The 20,411-nt window shown below is 46.1% G+C and overlaps 1 protein-coding gene across 1 annotated transcript; it reads left to right on the top strand.

Moving 5' to 3' along the window:
* Nucleotides 1-505: 505 nt before the first annotated feature.
* PSMF1 (proteasome inhibitor subunit 1) lies at nt 506-11,997 on the top strand. Its single transcript, XM_015823774.1, has 7 exons — nt 506-718; nt 4,116-4,268; nt 4,816-4,898; nt 7,074-7,271; nt 7,780-7,833; nt 9,214-9,375; nt 11,794-11,997. The coding sequence occupies exons 1-7, from the start codon at nt 590-592 to the stop codon at nt 11,843-11,845; spliced, it is 831 nt and encodes a 276-aa protein (XP_015679260.1). The 5' UTR covers nt 506-589; the 3' UTR covers nt 11,846-11,997.
* Nucleotides 11,998-20,411: the final 8,414 nt, after the last annotated feature.

The following is a 20,411-nucleotide window of genomic DNA, read 5'->3' as shown; positions in this document are numbered from 1 at the left end:
TCCTCCCTCCCTCCCTCCCTCCCTCCCTCCCTCCCTTCTTTCCTTCCTCCCTCCCTTCTTCTTCTTCTTCTTCTTCTTCTTCTTCTTCTTCTTCCTCCTCCTCCTCCTCCTCCTCCTCCACCATCTCTCCACACACCCCACTCCCTTCTAGCACTGATGACGTTCCCTAGTTGGGTCCCGAAACGTCTGCAAGAAAGCCCCCCCAGCTCAGAGAGCCCCAAGCGCCCCCCCCTAGTTCAACCTGGGCTACAACCCTTCCCCTTTATGAATCCCCCCCGATGCTCCAGGCTGCAACCTCCAGCCCATCCTCCCCACCCACCTATCCACCCCCTACCCCCGGCCGGGCTGCGGAGCATGGGCGCTGCAGTCTCAGCCGGGGCGGGGAGGGTTGGGGAGGAGACTCCTCGCAGCATCCCAGCTGATGGCTCTGTTGCGCGCCGGGGAAGGCGGAGCGCCGGGGCTGGGCGGGGACGCTTCTCCGTCGGCTACTTTCGCTTTCCCGGACGAGGAGGCGGGTCTGGCCGGGGCAGAGCCGGGCCTTCGTCTCCTTCCCGAGCCCTTGTTTTGCAGGGGCGGAGGAGGAGGCACCATGGCCGGCTTGGAGCTGCTCTACACCTCGGTGGCGCCCGAGCTGGGCTGCGCGCAGGACGCCTTGCTCTGCTTCGTGCATTGGAAGCTGATCACGCGCGACTATCGCTGCCTCGGGCCCGGGGATCAGGTGAGACCCCCCCACACACGTCCTTCCCCCCCCCCCCCCACTCTCTAAGCCACGCGCAGGCCGAGATCCGTCCGGGGCAGCGCGCAGAAAGGGCTGCTGCAAGGAGGGCGCCCGCTTGCAACTCCTGCCTGGCCCGTCAAAGCAAGGCGGGCGCTTCGGATCCGGGCCTCGCGCGTCCCTCTCTCCCCCCCCCTTTTTTTCCCCCCGTGCATTCCGGGGATGGTGGGGGTGGGAGGGGAAAGTTTTGGGGGAAATGGGACGGAGTGCATTATTTTGGATTTTTTTTTGTTTTAAAGAAAAACGAAAGCGAAGCCGTGTCTTCGTTTTGGATTCATTTTAATTTTATTTTTTTTATTGATGAAATTCATTGGTCAACCGGGGGTCCTGGGCGCTCTCTGAGCTTGCTGGTTTCCTTGCAGACGTTTCGGGACCCAGCTAAGGAACAGCGTCAGTGCTGGAAGGGGAGGGGGGGTTGCTGGGAGGAGGAGGAGGAGGAGGACTGTGGGGTCCTTGTTGCTCTCTGGGCTGGGTGGTTTTCTTGCAGACGTTTCGTGACCCAGCTAGGAAACATCATCAGTGCTAGAAAGGAGTGGGGATTGGGGGGAGGAGGAAGAGGAGGAGGAGGAGAAGTGTGGGACCCTTAGTACTCTCTGAGCTTGCTGGTTTTCTTGCAGACGTTTCAGGACCCAACTAGGTAACGTCGTCCGTGCTAGCCATCATCACTCCAGTGGCACTGATGATGTTGCCTAGTTGGGTCATGAAACGTCTGCAAGAAAACAAGCAACTCGGAGAGCACAAGGACCCCCGTAGTTTTTCCTCCTCCTCCCCTTCCCACACATCCCACTCCCTTCTAAAACTGATGATGTTACCTAGTTGGGTCATAAAACGTCTGCAAGAAAACAAGCAAGCTCAGAGTTCACCAAGGACCCCTCATGTCAGCCCTGTGCTACAAATATTCTCCTTCATTGATTAATTTGTCGATTATTAATAAGGCATCCATCTACCTACTATCCGGTAATTGCCCTATGGAGAAGATGGGCAGTATATAGAATTAATTAATTTAAGCAATCCATCCAGTTCCCAAGACTCAGGTGATAGATAAGGTTTAAGACTGGAAACTATGAAGGAACTCAAGGATCTGGGTTGTTGTTTCTCAACTTTAGCACCTTTAAGAGGGCTGGACTTCAGCTCCCAGAATGCATTGCTGGCTGAGGAATTCTGGGAGTTGAAGTCCACCAGTCATAAAAAGGCCAAGTCTGAAGACCCCTGCTATAGAATATATAAGGCAGGTATGAGTATTTTGAGGAAATCTTGAAGAAACATTCTGGAAACAAAGAGTAGATAAGAGGCCTAGTTCAGATTTTTGTTGGCTGCTTTGTGGCTCCACAGCTGGAAGACACATAATTATCACTAAATGTAGAACAAGGGTAAGATTTCTGCTTTTTTTCCCCCTCATAAAGAATGTAATACAGGTATGTAGTCCTAAACCAGGGGTCTTCAAACTTGGCCCTTTTATGATGTGTGGACTTCAACTCCCAGAATTCCTCAGCCAGGCATGCTACATTTAGTGATAATTATCTATCTTCCAGCTATGGAGCCACAAAGCAGCCAACAAAAATCTGAACTAGGCCTCTATTTACTCTTTTTTTCCAGAATGTTCCTTCAAGATTTCCTCAAAATACTCATACCTGCCTTATATATTCTATAGAACAGGGATCTTCAAACTTGGTCCTTTTATGACTTGTGGACTTCAACTCCCAGAATTCCTCAGCCAGCGTGCCTGGCTGAGGAATTCTGGGAGTTGAAGTCCACCAGTCATAAAAGGGCCAAGTTTGAAGAGCCCTGATCTAAAAGCTTTTCAATCTGAGCTGCTTTTAACATGTCTGGACTTCAGCTCCTAGAATGCATTTCTGGCTGAGGGATTCTGGGAGTTGAAGTCCAGATATTTTAAAGTGACACATGAAAACCACAGCCCTGTCTACATAAAATCCATATAAGCATTGCACAAAATGGCCCAGTTTTCCAAACTGCAAACTAACCACCTGAAATATGAAAATAATCTTTACAGCTCTGCAAAAAATCCCATAATAAGAAGGGTGCCGGTTCTGAGAAGGGAGCCCATATTTCAGGGGTCACCACTAAGCAGGACTGCCTTGATGGGGGGCGGGGTGACAAAACCTTAAGCAATGTTTCCAGCCAATGCTTCAGAAATTCAGGTGCCATGGACAGTTTTATTTTATTTATTTTTTATTTTATTTTTATTATTTTTATTTTTTGTTTTGTTCTATATTTTATTTTATTATTTTATTTCTTTTATTTTATTTTTCATATAAACTGTTATTTACTGGTGTTCATATAAACAAAGCAAACCCCACTCCCTTCTAAGACTGATGATATTTATTTTATTTTATTTTATTTATTATTTTTATTTTATTTTTTATTTTATTTTTATTTTTATTTTATTTTTATTTTTATTTTATATTTTGTTTTGTTTTATATTTTATATTATTTTTATTTTATATTTTGTTTTGTTTTATATTTTATTTTTTATTTTTTATTTTATTTTTATTTTATTTTTCATATAAACTGTTATTTACTGGTGTTCATATAAACAGCAAACCCCACACCCTTTTAAGACTGATGATATTTTTATTTATTTATTTTATTTATTTTTTATTTTTATTTTATTTTTTATTTTGTTTTGTTTTATATTTTATTTTATATTTTATTTTTTAAATTTTATTTTTCATATAAACTGTTATTTACTGGTGTTCATATAAACAGCAAACCCCACTCCCTTCTAAGACTGATGATATTTATTTTTATTTATTTAATTAATTTATTTATTTATATTTTATTTTATATTTTGTTTTGTTTTATATTTTATTTTATTTTTTATTTTATTTTATTTTATTTTATATTTTGTTTTATATTTTATTTTATTTTTATTTTATTTTTCATATAAACTGTTATTCACTGGTGTTCATATAAACAGAGCAAACCCCACTCCCTTCTAAGACTGATGATGTTCCCTAGTTGGGTCATGAAATGTCTGCTAGAAAACCACCAAGTTCAGGGAGCACCAAGGAGCCCATAGTAGCTCTCCTCCTCCTCCTCCTCCTCCTCCTTCTCTCTACAAACATCCCTCCCTTGTAGCACTGATGAAGTTACCTAGCCGGATCATGAAATGTCTGCAAGAAAACCACCAAGCTCAGAGAGCACCAAGGACCCTACAGTTCTCCTCCTCCCTCCTCCTCCTCCTCCCTCCTCCTCCTCCTCCCTCCTAGCACTGATTCTATTATCTAGTAGGGTCATAAAATGTCTGCAAGAAAACAAACTCAGAGAGCACCAAGGACCCCCCATTTAACGGGGCCCTCTGCCTGGGGTCTTCTTACAGCCAGGCGCCAACGAGAGGAAGTCGGAAATGCTGCCCGCCGGCTGGAATGCCGACAAGGAACTCTACACTCTGCGCTACCGGCTGAAGGACGATTCTCACGACCTGCTGGTGAAAGCCATTTTGATGGACAACAGCATCATTCTCAACGTCATGGTGAGGCTGCTTTGGGGGGGGGGCACTGATCCGTGCTCCCCTAAAGGGGAAGAAGCCACCGTACCTAACTCTTCTCCTGAAGGATGGAGATGTAAACCCAAAGCAATCAACCTCTTATGGACTGGTCATTGGCTGCCCTAAAGGTTTTGGTCTCTTTTGAACCTGGAGCAGAAGCCGGAAGGGAGTGACACATAGGTCTGGGAGTACCACCTGCCAGGTCACCCCATTCTTCTCCCAATGCCTAGCAAACATTTGGAGTGCGAAAGACACCAGCTTCTAGCCCAGCGTTCCTCCACCTTGACCACTTTAAGATGGGGTGGACTTCAGCTCCCAGAATTCCCCAGCACAGCTGGCATTGCTGGCTGAGGAATTCTGGGAGTTGAAGTCCACAAGTCATAAAAGGGCCAAGTTGGAAGAACCTTGCAAAAGGTTTTCAAAGAAAAAAGAAAGACCAGTTGCCTTTTGGGGGGGGGGGAAGCACTTTTAGGACACCCTACGTGGCGTTCAGCTTCCTGCTTCCCTGTTGTTTCTGTCCCTCTCCATCCAGGATCCCAAAACACAGAAAGTGGCGGATCTCACCTTGAAAGTGACCGACTACATTGACCCAGAACATCTGGCCGATTTTGACAGGTGATTGAAGTTCTTTTCATATATCTGACGAGGGGCTCTGAAAAATGTTGGGTTGGCATAAAATGGTGTCTTTTCTCACACTGCTGCATGGGTTCCTGGGATCTGTGCAGTGTAAGCCTGGACTTTATTTTGATTTATATTCCGCCTTTATTATTTTTATAAATAACTCAAAAGCAGCGAACATACCAAATACTCCTTCCTCCTATTGGGCCAATGGTTATACCCAGCCGGCTTTCATGTCTATGGTGGGACTAGAACTCATTGCCTCCTAATGATGGACCCAATTCAGCCAGCTGGCTTTCATGGCCGAGGCAGAATTTGAATTCATGGTCTCCTGGTGATTGGCCCAAAATCACCCAGATGGCTTTCATGTTTATGCCAGAACTAGAATTCACTGTCTCCTGGTGATTGGCCCAAGGTCACCCAGATGGCTTTTATGTTTATGCCAGAACTAGAATTCACAGTCTCCTGGTGATTGGCCCAAAGTCACCCAGATGGCTTTCATGTTTATGACAGAACTAGAACTCACTGTCTCCTGGTGATTGACCCAAAGTCACCCAGATGGCTTTCATGTTTATGCCAGAACTAGAATTCACTGTCTCCTGGTGATTGGCCCAAAATCACCCAGATGGCTTTCATGTTTATGCCAGAACTAGAATTCACTGTCTCCTGGTGATTGGCCCAAAGTCACCAGATGACTTTTATGTTTATGCCAGAACTGGAATTCACTATCTCCTGGTGATTGACCCAAGGTCACCCAGATGGCTTTTATGTTTATGCCAGAACTAGAATTCCCTGTCTCCTGGTGATTGGCCCAAAGTCACCCAGATGGCTTTCATGTTTATGCCAGAACTAGAATTCCCTGTCTCCTGGTGATTGGCCCAAAGTCACCAGATGGCTTTTATGTTTATGCCAGGATTAGAATTCCCAGTCTCCTGGTGATTGGCCCAAGGTCACCCAGATGGCTTTCATATTTGTGCCAGGATTAGAATTCCCAGTCTCCTGGTGATTGGCCCAAAGTCACCCAGTTACAGGTAGTCCTCCATTTACAACCGTCATTAGGACTGGAATTTCCGTCCTAAATCAGCACCATCGCAAAGCAAGTCATCTTGTGACCAGAATCAAATTGATGGCCGTGTTTATCAGGGTCAAATCCCCATGGAGGTTAATCAAATCAGGTGATTGTTCACTGAATCCAATTGTTGTTTATGGTGGGGAACCAACTGGGAAGGTGATTACGTGACCCCAGGATGCGGCAACTGGTCGTAAATGTGAACCAGTTGCCAAGCATCCACCCTGTCACTGCAGTGGTAGAATAGAATAGAAGCTGGAAGTGACCTTGGAGGTCTTCTAGTCCAGCCCCCTGCTCAAGCAGGAGAAGCTACGCCGTCTCAGACAAATGGCTGTCCAGTCTCTTCTTAAAAACTTTCAACGATGGAGCGCCCACGATTTCTGGTGGCAGGCTGTTCCACTGGTTAATTGTCCTCACTGTCAGGAAGTTTCTCCTTAATTCCAGGTTGCTTCTCTCCTTGATCAGTTTCCAACCGTTGTTTCTCGTTCTTCCCTCTGGTGCTTTGGAGAATAACGGGACCCCCCTCTTCTTTGTGGCAGCCCCTCAGATACTGGAACGCTGCTATCATGTCTCCCCTATTTCTTCTTTTCTTTAGACTAGCCAAACCCAAGTCCCGTAGCCGTTCTTCGTATGTTTTAGTCTCCAGGCTTTGGATCATCTTAACTACTCTTCTCTGAATTTTTTCCAAACTCTCAACATCTTTTTTGTGATACGGTGACCAAAATTGGCTGCAGTATTCCAAGTGTGGCCTTACCAAGGCCTTGTAAAGTGGTATTAACCCTTCATGTGATCTTGATTCTATGACTCTGTTTATACAACCCAGGATTGTGTTAGCTTTTTTGGCTGCTGCTGCACACGGCTGGCTCACGGTCAAGCGATCGTCCACTAGGACTCCAAGGTCCCTCTCACAGTTGCTGTTTTTGAGCCAGGTCTCTCCCAATCTATATTGTGACAGTTGTTAAGTTTGAGGACAGGTCATAAATCCCATTTTTTTCCAAGGCCGTCATAATTTGGAACGGACGTTAAACGAAAGGTCGTAAGTCGAGGACTGTGTGTTTCCTGGCCTTCCTGGTGACTCTTTTTCTTCCTTGCCCTTTTTACAGGGTGTATCGGAACGTGGAGGAGTTGCAGACCCAGATTGTGCATCACATAATCTCCCCTTTTGAAACCTCGAAGCGGCAAAGCAACGCCAAGGAGGAAGAGCCAAAACGGGAGAGGAACCCCTCCCCACCCAATCCTCCTGACCACGACCCTCTCTGGATCCCACCTCGACATCCTCATGGCAGCCGGCAGCCCAACTGGTGAGTGCCTTGTGCTTCTGGTGGGCTGACCGCACCTAATTTGTGGATCGGTGGCCCTCATTGAGGACTAGAATGATGGGAGGCACGCTATGTGAATGGAATGGAATAGAATAGAATAGAATAGAATAGAATAGAATAGAATAGAATAGAATAGAATAGAATAGAATAGAATAGAATAGAAAATATGGAATGGAATGGAGTATATAGAATAGAATAGAATAGAATAGAATATATGAAATAGAATAGAATAGAATAGAATAGAATAGAATAGAAGTCCCGTAGCCGTTCTTCGAATGTTTTAGTCTCCAGGCCTTTGATCATCTTAGTTGCTCTTCTCTGGATTTTTTTCAAACTCTCAACATCCTTTTTGTGATATGGTGACCAAAATTGGCTGTAATATTCCAGGTGTGGCCTCACCGGGGTTTTATAATGCCAAGGAGGGTCTCCATTTCACCCTATTTCAGGGTCCTAATGTCCGATAGTGTAATGAAAATGAGTTCTGTTTTAGGCCAGATCCACTCAGTCCGTTTGATATCGGCAGACAAGATCTGGATCCTTTGGGGTAAGTCGGTTCCTCACATGGAGGGTTGTCTTTTTTACAGTTCTTCCACATTTCTCAACCTTAGCGACTTTCAGATGGGTGGACTTCAGTTCCCAGAATTCCCCAGGTAGCTAGAAGCTTCCTTGGGCAGGTGGTCAACCAACCCATCGCTCGCTTTTATTACTTTAAAAAATACCTCAAGATGGTGATACTAATTTTCTTTCTCTTATTTTCCCCAAAACAACCTTGTGAGATGGGAGAATGATTGGCCCAAAGTCATGCAGACAGTATTTGTGCCTAAGCCAGGACTAGAACTCACCGTCTCCTAGTGATTGGCCCAAAGTCACCCAGCTGGCTTTTATGTCTAAGACAGGACTACAATTTACTGTCTCCTGGCGACTGGCCCAAAGTCACCCACTTGGCATACCTGAATAAGGCAGGACTAGAACTCTCCATCTCCTAGTGATCGGCTCAAAGTTATTCAGCCAGCTTTCATGTCTAAGATAGGACTAGAACTCCCAGTCTCCTGTGATTGGTCCAAAGTCACCCAGCCAGCTTTTGTGCCTAAGGAAGGACTAGAACTCCCAGTCTCCCAGTGATTGGCCCAAAGTCACCCAGATGGCTTTCATATTTATGCCAGGGCTAGAATTCACTGTCTCCTGGTGATTGACCCAAACTCACCCAGCCAGCTTTCATACCTAAGGAAGGACTAGAACTCCCAGTCTCCCAGTGATTGGCCCAAAGTCACCCAGCCAGCTTTCATGCCTAAGGAAGGACTAGAACTCCCAGTCTCCTGGTGATTGATCCAAAGTCACCCAGATGGCTTTCATATTTATGCCAGGGCTAGAATTCACTGTCTCATGGTGATTGACCCAAACTCACCCAGCCAGCTTTCATGCCTAAGGAAGAACTAGAACTCCCAGTCTCCCAGTGATTGGCCCAAAGTCACCCAGCCAGCTTTCATGCCTAAGGAAGGACTAGAACTCCCAGTCTCCCAGTGATTGGCCCAAACTCACCCAGCCAACTTTCATACCTAAGGACGGACTAGAACTCCCAGTCTCCCAGTGATTGGCCCAAACGCACCCAGCCAGCTTTCATGCCTAAGGAAGGATTGGAACTCACCGTCTCCCGGTGATTGGTCCAAAGTCACCCAGCCAGCTTTAATGCCTAGAGAAGGACTAGAACTCCCAATCTCCTGGTGATTGGCCCAAAGTCACCCAGCCGGCTTTCATGCCTAAGGAAGGATTAGAACTCCCAGTCTCCTGGTGATTCCCCAAAGTCACCCAGTTGGCTTTTCTGCCTAACGGGCAGGACTAGAACTTACCATCTCCTGGTTTCTAACCTGCTGCTTTAACCACTAGACCAAACTGCCTCTAATTCACTCTCGATTCTCTTGCTCAGCGGCCGAGGCGGAGGAGGAATGATCTTTGATCCGCTTCGGTCAGGATTTCGGAATCCTGTTCTGGACCCCTCTTCTGGGCTCCCCAGCAGACTCCCCCCTGGCTCCGTTCCTCCCGGGGCCAGGTTTGACCCGTTTGGACCCCCGGGGGCCGGCCGGAGTGGGTAAGTATGGCGGAAGTTCTGTTGCATCGAATTGCTGAAAAATTGAATTTTCAAAATGTCTTCCTTTTGCTCTTGTTGAGAATCTTCAACACACATTGATGCTAAACTTTTACAAATAGTTGTAAGTTAAGTCTAGAACTTCCTGCGCCTTTTTCTTTGATCAATCGTAATTTCAAACGGTCACTAATCCAATCAGTTGTAAATTGAGGACAACTTAAATCTAAATTCTGCCTTAAAATTTAGGAATGTGCCCACGGGAATCAAAAGAAAAATACGGGCAGTCCTCAAATTACGACAGTTCATTTAGTGACCGTTTGAAGATACGACGGCACTGGGGGGAAAACTGACTTAGGTCCGCTTTTCACACTTAACGACCATTGCAGCCTCCCCGTGGTCGCGGGATCAAAATTCAGCCCCTTGGCAACTGACTCATATTTACGACGGTCGCAATGTCCCGGGATCGTGTTTCACTTAACAAACTGTGGCGAGAAAGGTTGTAAAACTCGGGGGAAACACACTTAACAATGGCCTCGCTTAGCGACAGAAATTCTGGGCTCAGTTGCAGTCATAAGTCAAGGACTATCTTGACATTTGATTTCAGATGCCGTAATTTATGTGCATACCTGCCTTCAGGGGTGCCACAATTAATCTGGGCCTTGGTTAATTTTGATCGGTTCTACTAGTTTTGTGGCTTAGCGTGTTTTAACCCAGCTTATCCATATGGCCTGGGATTGCTGGCTACAGATTAGCTCCCTAACTGAGTTAAGCATCTGACGTAAACGCAACTGCAGGATTTATCCTAGGATTATGTATTTATTCGACAGCATTTCCCTCCTGCTTCAATCAACCATCTCGGTGCTAAATCATCAATTAAAAAAAACCAACCCAAAATGTCCTTAAACCACATTGAAGACCATAATCCCCTCGAGTTTGCAAGGCCTGGGGGAAAACGTAGAAATTGCAATAAATTCATAAAGACCGTATCGGCCGTATTTTGAAAAGCCGAAACCCCCTGAAATATTTGAAAAACTTTTAAAAGTAGAAAGAAGCCAAAAAGGCTAAAAGTAAAGCAAAACCGAGTCGTAAAGCAAAACGTTTTACTTCTTTGATTTGTTTATCCCATTTTTAGCTGCCCATCTCATCGAAATAAATAAAGTAGGCAAAAAATTTTTTTGTAAAAATAAGCAAAATGAAAAATATTTTGAAGGCAAAAGTACATCTTTCTGAGAATCGGTTGCTGAGATGGCTGGCTGTAAAAATCAAATAAATAAATAAACTTAACTGTGTGGGTCCTTGGTGCTCTCTGAGCTGGATTGTTTTATTACAGACCTTTTGTTACCAAACTAGGTAACATCATCAGTGCTAGAAGGGAATGGAGTTTGCAGAGAGGACTCTGGCTCTTTAGTGCTCTCTGAGCTTGGTGGTTTTCTTGCAGACATTTCATTACCAAACTAGGTAACATCATCAGTGCTGGAAGGGGGTCGTGTTTGTGGAGAGGAAGAGGAGGACTGTTGGGTCCTTGGTGCTCTCTGAGCCTGGTGGTTTTCTTGCAGATCTTTCATGACCCAACTAGATAACAACATCAGTGCTAGAAGAGAGCGAATTGTCCACTGTTTATATAAACAGCACTGATGATGTTACCTAATCGGGTCATGAAATTTCTGCAAGAAAACCATCAAGCTCAGAGAGCACCAAGGACCCCACAGTCATCCACCACCTCCTGCTCCTCCTCCTCCTCCTCTTCCTCCTCTCCACACACCCCACTCCCTTCCAGCACTGATGATGTTACCTAGTTGGGCCATGAAACATCTGCAAGAAAAGCACCCAGCTCAGAGAGCACCAAGGATTCCATTGTTCAACCTTGAGCAACACATATTCACTTCTAAAGCACAATCTTTATTGTCTTCTGGAATCGCCATACAAGATGAATCACGGTTACCTTTGAGGGGGGGGCAGCCTGTTCCATGTTGTGGGGGCCACCACAGAGAAGGTCTGCTTCCTGGTCCATATTTCAGCATGGCTGGCTGAGGAATTCTGGGAGTTGAAGTCCGCCAGTCTAAAAAACGGCCACGTTTGGAGAGCCCTTGACCTAAAGCATTCTTTGTTGTCAAGGCACTGATGTAAAAGCTAACTGGCTTATGTAATGTAAGATGTACTGATGTGAATGACTCAGCAGGGTCTGTGTCCCTTTAAGAGCTTTGTATAAAAGGGAAGGCTCTGCTGCTGTTGTTTCTCTTCTCTTTCCTGCTGTAACTGTGGTGTGTTGGATCCTGCTGCATTAGCACGTGTGTGTATTTTGTTCCTGGTGCATAACATTGTAGATAGTATAAGATAAACCATCATTTAATATAAGATCACTGTTTACTGGGTTTATTTTTGGATTATCTGTGCATGCTCTGACATTTGTTCCTCTTTCAGGCCTAATCCTGACCATCTTCGCCCTCCGGACTATGACGACATGTTCATGTGACAACGGCAGAGATTCAACATCTCTTTCCCAGCAGATTGACATCTGACATTTATCCAGACGTGGGACAGAGTTGGCCTGTTATGCAGTGGTTTTCTCTCCTGGCCCCCGGGTTTTAGTCCCCTTCCTATAAACCCAAAGAGAAACAGCACAGTTATCCTTTCAGTCTCTGCCTTTCTCTCTTTCTTCCCCCCTCCAGCATTTTAACGTTCGCTCCATCCGGGACGTAAATCTGGTGATCCACCGTTGTGTGCCCCAAGATCAGCCGTGTTTAAAAATCTGAGAACTTGTTTTCAAATGCTGGGAGCCATGTAGCCCCTCCGGGGAAGATTCTGTATATCAGGGCTGTTAACCTGGTTTAATCTCAGACCAATTTGAAATGAAACATGGTAGGGCTACAAAAGGGTAGGTCTGCCACCAACATCTTCCTGTCTCCTCTTTACGGCTCCTTCCGATTTATCGTGGAAAGGAATGGTCCTCCCGTACGGGGGGTTTTGTTGACATGCTGCCAAAACTTTGATGGGGATGTAGACCAGCAAACTGTGCCCCCCTCTTCTTCACTTCCAGCCCCCTCAATTCCCCCCTCCCTTGCCACAACTTCATGGAGTGTGGAGAAACTGAAACGAGAGCTTGAAGGTGGCCAGATACCTTGATCTGGAGATTGAACAGCTAACGGGCAATATTTGGCCCAAGGCTTCCAGCTGCTGACTTGCTTTGGGGAGTGGACATGGAGGTTGGGTGAAAGAGTTGCGTTAGCGAGGCTAAATTTCCAATCCTACCCTCCATCTTCAAGCACAACACAACCACATAAGTATACACCCCCCCCCCAAAGCTGGCTCGAGCGAACTGGTTTTGCTGGTAGGTAACACTGCCACCTTGGTGCCCAATTCCACCTGGAAAGGCTTCCTCACCAATGTCTCCATTACAGGTTGCAATTCATTGTTGCCTTAAAAAAAAAGCTAATAAAATGAACAACGAACCTCGATCTGCAGCCTCTCAAAGCAAATTTATTTATGAAATTTATTTGCTACCCAGCTCTTATCCAACGCCAACACCAAATGTACAGGTATAGTATAGGGGGTACCTTGCTCAATAGTAGCAACTGTGAGAAGGATCTGGGAGTCCTAGTGGACATATCACTTAAATAGGAGCCAGCCGTGTGCTGCAGCTGCCAAAAAGGCCAACACAGTGCTGGGCTGCATTAACAGAGGGATAGAATCAGGATCACGTAAAGTCTTAATACCACTTTACAAGGCCTTGGTAAGGCCACACTTGGAATACGGCATCCAGTTTTGGTCACCACGATGTAAAAAAGATGTTGAGACTTTAGAAGGAGGGCAGAGAAGAGCAACAAAGATGATTAGGGGACTGGAGGCTGAAGCATAAGGAACGGTTGCTGGAATTGGGTCAGCCTAGTTTAATGAAGAGAAGGACGAGGGGAGACATGATAGTCTTCCAATATCTCAGGGGCTGCCCCAAAGAAGAGGGAGTCAAGCTATTCTCCAAAACACCTGAAGGCAGGACAAGAAGCAACTGATGGAAACTAATCAAGGAGAGAAGCAACCTAGAACTAAGGAGAAACTTCCTGACAGAACAATTAACCAGTGGAACTACCTGCCTCCAGAAGCTGCGAATGCTCCAACACTGGAAGTTTTTAAGAAGAGACTGGACAGCCATTTGTCTGAAATGGTATAGGGTTTCCTGCCTGAGCATCAGGTTGGACTAGATGACCACTAAGGTTCCCTCCAACTTTATTATTATTATTACTTCTGGACGGCTTAGCCTTATAGCATCAAAGCATTAAAGGGTTAAAAAAAAAACATTAAAATCATCCATCATAGAAACCCAGCAGATAAAAATCATGAAATAAAACCAGTACAGGTAAGCCTTGTGACTTACAAGAGTTCATTTAGTGACCGAGGCTACGACGAAGGGACTTTTCACACTTAACAACCGTTGCAGCTTCCCGGTGGTCACCTGATCAAAATGCAGACACTTGACTCGTAGTTACAACGGTCGCACTGCCCCGGGGTCATGTGATCCCCTTTTGCCACCTTCGGACGAGCAAAGTCCATGTTACCGGCTTAACAACTGCAGTGATTCATTTAACAACTGTGGCAAGAAGAGTCGTAAAACGGGGCAAAACTCGCTGAACAACTTGTCTCGTTTAGCGACTGAAATCAGTTGCCGTAAGTCGAGGATTACCCGTAATCCCAGATGGCAAAGATGGGAACTGGACAGATTGGGGGGCGAGTGTCAGGAGGTGGGATTAAGTTTTAATTAGCCAACCCCTTCCAGTATGAAGCTGTCTCATTGGGTCTCCCGAATTCTCCATCGTTCTTGCCGGAATCCTTTGGATGCAAAAGCAGCTAACTCCCGTTTCCTAGCAACCGTTTGCAGCATCCTTGGGGAAGATCTCTTATTTCTGCAAATTGCTTGCCCACCGTTAAGGAGTTCTCTCCTGTTTCCTAGTGGAGTGACGCACGCGGAGAGCACGGGCAGCCCTCAACAACCACAGCTGAGCCCAGAATTTACTGCTGGTTGCTAAGGGAGACGTTGGTTACCTGAGTTTTACGTTTTTTCTAGCCCCCGTTGACTGAATCCCTGCCGTGTTAAAATTAGTGACATGGTTGTGAAGTAATAATAATAATAATAACCATCAACCATCAGTGCCAGCCAATTTAAATGTTCAGTTGACTGAGGTTCATGTTTAATGAATAAAAGATAATAATAATAATAATAATAATAATAATAATAATAATAATAATAATAATAATAATAATAATAATAAAGTTGGAAGAAGAAGAGGATGACAGGAGAATGAGGTGGCTGGATGGAGTCACTGAAGCAGTAGGCGTGAGCTTAAATGGACTTCAGAAGATGGTAGAGGACAGGAAGGCCTGGAGGAACGTGGTCCATGGGGTCGCGATGGGTCGGACACGACTTCGCAATTAACAACAACAAAAGTTGGAAGGGACTTTGGAGGTCATCTAGTCCAACGCCCTGCTCAGGCAGGAAATCCTATACCATTTCAGACAAATGGCTGTCCAGTCTCTTCTTAACAACTTCCAGTGTTGGAGCATTCACCGCTTCTGGAGGCAGGTTGTTCCAACAGTTAATTGTTCTCACAGTCAGGAAGTTTCTCCTTAGTTCTAGGTTGCTTCTCTCCTTGGTTAGTTTCCATCCGTTGCTTCTTGTCCTGCCTTCAGGCGCCTTGGACAATAGCTTGACTCCCTCTTCTTTGTGGCAGCCGCTGAGATATTAGAACACTGCTATCATGTCCCCCCTTGTCCTTATCTTCATTAAACTGGACATTCCCGATTCCAGCAACCGTTCCTTATACGTTTCAGCCTCCAGTCCCCTGATCATCTTTGTGGCTCTTCTCTGCACTCTTTCTAGAGCAGTGATGGCGAACCTTTTAGAGACCGAGTGCCCAAAAACTGGTCCCGTCCCCGATCCACCCCCTGCCCTGCCCCTGCTTCGCTGCCACCCCACCCCACCCCATCCCCCACCCCGCCTGCCCACAGAATTCCTGAGCCAGCCATGCTGAGGGGAAAGGGAGAGGTTTCCAAGCTGAGCCATGCTGGCTCAGGAATTCTGGGAGTTGAAGTCCACGAGTCATAAAGGGGGCCACAGTTCCCCCATGCTGGCTCAGGAATTCTGGGAGTTGAAGTCCACGAGTCATAAAAGAGCCAAAGTTGCCTACCCTTGCTATAGTTGGTAAGGAGTTTTCTTCTTGCCCAGAACTATTCTATTTTCTATTTCTATTTCTATTTCTATTTTATATTTTATATTCTATTTTGTTCTATTCTATGTTTTCTGTTCTATTCTATTCTATTCAGTATCCTTCAAATACTTGAGCAGTCGGCTTTCATGGCTAAGGAGAAACTAGAACTCACTGTCTCCTGGAGATTGACCCAAAGTCACCCGGTCGGCTGTCACGGCTATGGTGGAACTGGAACTCACCGTCTCCACAGTCAAGTAAACTCTGATTCACTTAAGAACTGCAGTGATTTGCTTAACAACCGCTTCAAAAGAAAGGTGCTAAAACTGGGCGCGGCTTAACAATGAAAAGTTTTAGTCTCCCTTGTGGTGTTAAATTGAGTTCTACCGCAATAATCCTTGGGGTCTCCTTTAGGGATAATATGGAAAAATTTGGTATGGCCCTAATACCAGCCTCCCATTAAAATCTGCTGGTATTCCCCTTTTTGATACAGAGCTGAACCGGGTGCTGGATCAATAAAAAGGAGCTTTTTACCGCTGTGTGTCTTCCCTCTAATAGCCGAGTCTCTTCAAAGAGCTTTTAATCTTACTCGCAGTCAAAGCAATTGATGTGCTTGATGTGCGCTCCGCAGGGGACAGCCTGCCGCATTTGCCAAAGACGGCACAGAGCAGTCGGCGGGGGGGCGGATACAGAGAGGGGGTGCAACTGGACGTTTCAAGACCAGCGCTGGAAGGGACCTTGGAGGTCTTCTAGTCCAGCCCCCTGCTCAAGCAGGAGAACCTACACCGTCTCAGTCAAGTGGCTGTCCAGTCTCTTCTTGAAAACCTCCAGGGATGGAGCGCCCGCGACTTCTGGAGGCCAGCTGTTCCACGGGTTGATTGTCCTCACAGTTAGGAAGTTTCTCCCTAATTAGTTTCCAGCTTCTCTCCTTGATTAGTTTCCAACCATTGTTTCTCGTCCTGCCCTCTGGTGCATTGGAGAATAACTTGACCCCCTCTTCTTTGTGGCAGCCCCTCAGATACTGGAATACTGCTATCGTGTGAATAGAATTAGAATAGAATAGAATAGAATAGAATAGAATAGAATAGAATAGAATAGAATAGAATAGAATTACAGAATAGAATAGAATTACAGAATAGAATTACAGAATAGAATTACAGAATAGAATAGAATAGAATAGAATAGAATAGAATAGAATAGAATTATAGAATAGAATAGAATAGAATAGAATTACAGAATAGAATAGAACAGAATAGAATTACAGAATAGAATAGAATAGAATAGAATAGAATAGAATTACAGAATAGAATAGAATAGAATAGAATTACAGAATAGAATAGAACAGAATTACAGACTAGACTAGACTAGACTAGACTAGACTAGACTAGACTAGACTAGACTAGACTAGAATAGAATAGAATAGAATAGAATAGAATAAGGGGACCTTGGAGATCTTCTAGTCCAACCCCCTGCTCAAGCAGGAGACCCTGTACCATTTCAGATAGATGGCTGTCCAGTCTCTTCTTAAAAACCTCCAGTGATGGAGTGCCCAAAACCTCTGAAGTTCTGTTCCATTGATTAATTGTTCTCCCTGTCAGGAAGTTTCTCCTTAGTTCTAGGTTGCTTCTCTCCTTGATCAGTTTCCATCCGTTGCTTCTGTCCTGCCTTCAGGCGCTTTGGAGAAGAGCTTGACTCCCTCTTCTTTGGGGCAGCCCCTGAGATATTGGAAGGCTGCTATCCTGTCACCCTTAGTCCTTCTTTTCTCTAGACTAGCTAAACCCAAAGCCTGCAGCCGCTCTTCATAGTTGGCAAACGGCTCACATTAACGACAGTTGCAGTGTCCCAGAGGGTCATGTGATCCCCTTTTGCAACCTTCCGACAAGCAAAGTGCGAATGGGGGAGCTGGATTCACTTAACAACCGTGTGTTCCTAACTTAGCAACGGCAGTGGTCATGAAATGGGACAAAGCTCACTTAGGGCGCTCATTTGGGGGCCCGTGGTGGTCGTGAGTCGAAAGCTACTTTATAAACGCTACGGGGTATAGAATTAGAGTTAGAATAACAGAGTTGGAAGGGACCTTGGAGGTCATCTAGTCCAACCCCCCCCCCCAGCCAAGCAGGAGACCCTGCGCCATTTCTGACAGATGGCCGTCCAGTCTCTTCTTGAAAGCTTCCAGCGATGAAGCTCCCACAACGTCTGGTGGCAAGCTGTTCCATTGGTTTTAATTGTTCTAACTGTTCAGGTTTACAGAGTCAGCATATTGCCCCTCACAATCTGGGTTCTCATTTTGCCAGCCTTGGAAGGATGGAAGGCTGAGTCGACCGTGAGCCGGTTAGGATTGAACTGCTGACAGTGGGCAGTGGGCAGAGTTAGCCTGCAATACTGCATTCTGACCACTGCGCCACCACGGTTTAGGTGGTCCTGAGAGAGGGAGAACGGCTGGCCCAAAGTCCCCCATGGAGCTTCTGGGGTCGAAGGTGGACTTGACATGCTTCCTAGACCAAAACCGTCATCGCTTCGTCCTTCTGCCTGATCGGGCTCTGCTAACAAGGTCATCTGTGAAATCAGTTTCCGTGTGTCATCGGAAAGGAACCATGGAAACTATCTGTCACGTTCATGGGGATAAGTTTCACCTGGCAGGTATGAAGGACAGTGACAGAGTGGCCTGAAAGATCAGGGCCAGCTCTTTCTTCTCAATCCTTCTCAATCTTATCATGGCAGGCACCATAATTATGGAACTTGACTGCAGGTACTTGCAATCATTCATATAGTGGGACTAGAACTCACCATCTCCTGGTGATTGGCCCAAAGTCACCCAGCTGGCTTTCGTGCCTAAGGCGGGACTAGAACTCACCGTCTCCTGGTGATTGGCCCAAAGTCACCCAGCCGGCTTTCGTGCCTAAGGCGGGACTAGAACTCACCGTCTCCTGGTGATTGGCCCAAAGTCACCCAGCCGACTTTCGTGCCTAAGGCGGGACTAGAACTCACCGTCTCCTGGTGATTGGCCCAAAGTCACCCAGCCTGCTTTCATGCCTAAGGCAGGACTAGAATGCATAGTCTCCTGGGGATTGGCCCAAAGTCACCCAGTCAGTCTCGTGCCTAAGGTGGGACTAGAATTCAGAGTCTCCTGGCAATTGAAAATGAAGATAACACTGCATGTATCCTTTTTTACCTTTATTATTCAATTTAGATGTCAAAAGGGTCTCTCTCTCTCTGTCTCTCTCTCTCCCTCCCTCTCTCTCTCTTTTTGCCCTTGGTCTGCCAATCATCTTCCCCGACTCTCTTTCTTTCTCTCTCTCTCTTTCCTCTCTCTCTCCCTTCCTCCCTCTCTCTCTCTCTCTCTCTCTCTCCCCCCCTCCCTCTCTCCGATCTTCTGCTCACCTGGCAAGCTGGCTTCAAGCTGTTCTCCAACAAGCTCAGGGGTAGGCAACCTCGGCTCTTTTATGACTCATGGACTTCAACTCCCAGAATTCCTGAGTCAGCATAGCTGGGCTAGCTAGCTCTCTCCTGCCCTTCCTGCTTCCTGCAGAGACGCAGCAAAGGGAGGAGCCCCGCCCAAAAAGCTTTTCAGCTTGTGGGAGAACACCGTGAGTCCATTCTCTTTTACACACACACACACACAGAGAGAGAGACAGAGACAGAGACAGAGAGAGAGACAGACAGACAGACAGAGAAGCAGGGAAGCGCAAGTGCCTTTCTCTGTCTCTGTCTCTGTCTGCAAATGGCAGAGGAGGCTGGGAGCCACAGGGGAAGGCTCAACGAGCCGCATGCGGCTCCGGAGCCGCAGGTTACCGACCTGTGGGCTAGTCTAAAAAAAAAGAAGAAATAGGGATGACATGATAGCAGTGTTCCAGTATCTGAGGGGCTGCCACAAGGCAGAGGGGATCAAATTATTCTCCAAAGCACCAGAGGGAAGGATGAGAAACAATGGTTTTGAAACCAATCAAGGAGAGAAGCAACCTGGAATTAAGGAGAAACTTCCTGACAGTGAGGAAAACCAACCAGTGGAACAGCTTGCCACCAGAAATCGTGGCTGCTCCATCACTGGAGGTTTTTAAGAAGAGACTGGACAGTCACTTGTCTGAGGTGGTGTAGGTTCTCCTGCTTGAGCAGGGGGCTGGACTAGAAGACCTCCAAGGTCCCTTCCAGCTCTAGTCTATATTTTCTAAGTGAATTGAGCGGTCGTTAATTGAATTCGGCTTCCCACAATGAAGCCAGCCGAAAAAGCCACCAAATGGCAGCCACGTGACCACAGAACAACGCTTGAATTTTGATCCCTTGACTGTCCTAAGCGTGAGGATCGGCCACACGTCTCTGTTTTCAGCGCCACTGCAACTGTGAACGGTCATGCAACGGGTGGAAACTAACCAAGGAGAGAAGCAACCTAGAACTAAGGAGAAACTTCCTGACAGTCAGGACAATGAACCAGTGGAACAACCTGCCTCCAGAAGCGGTGAATGCGCCAACACTGGAAGTTTTTAAGAAGAAACTGGACAGCCATTTGTCCGAAATGGTGTAGGGTTTCCTGCCTCATCAGGGGGTTGGACTAGATGGCCTCCAAGGTCCCTTCCAACTTTATCATCATTATTATTATAAGTCGAGGCCTCTCCCTCTGTTGAATAAACTAACATCTTCTGCCTTTGCTCCACGCTGTGCTTTACGAACGACAAACCCAAAAGGCAAAGAACGCAGCAAACCAAACGGTGCCATTGAGCCCAATGAAGGTACCAAATTCTTGCACAAAGAGTTTATTATTATTTTCTTACGCTTTATTTTTAAAACGACACCTTTTTCTCTCCCCTTTTTTTGTAATTATAAACAAGAGGCATTTGTGGGACAGGGTGA

The sequence above is a fragment of the Protobothrops mucrosquamatus genome, unplaced genomic scaffold, assembly GCF_001527695.2.
Source record: "Protobothrops mucrosquamatus isolate PMUCROS unplaced genomic scaffold, P.Mucros_1.0 scaffold1980, whole genome shotgun sequence".
In the NCBI taxonomy this organism is placed as follows: domain Eukaryota; kingdom Metazoa; phylum Chordata; class Lepidosauria; order Squamata; family Viperidae; genus Protobothrops; species Protobothrops mucrosquamatus.
The sequence above is the reverse complement of the archived record's forward strand: the minus strand, read 5'-3'. Positions and strand labels throughout refer to the sequence as shown.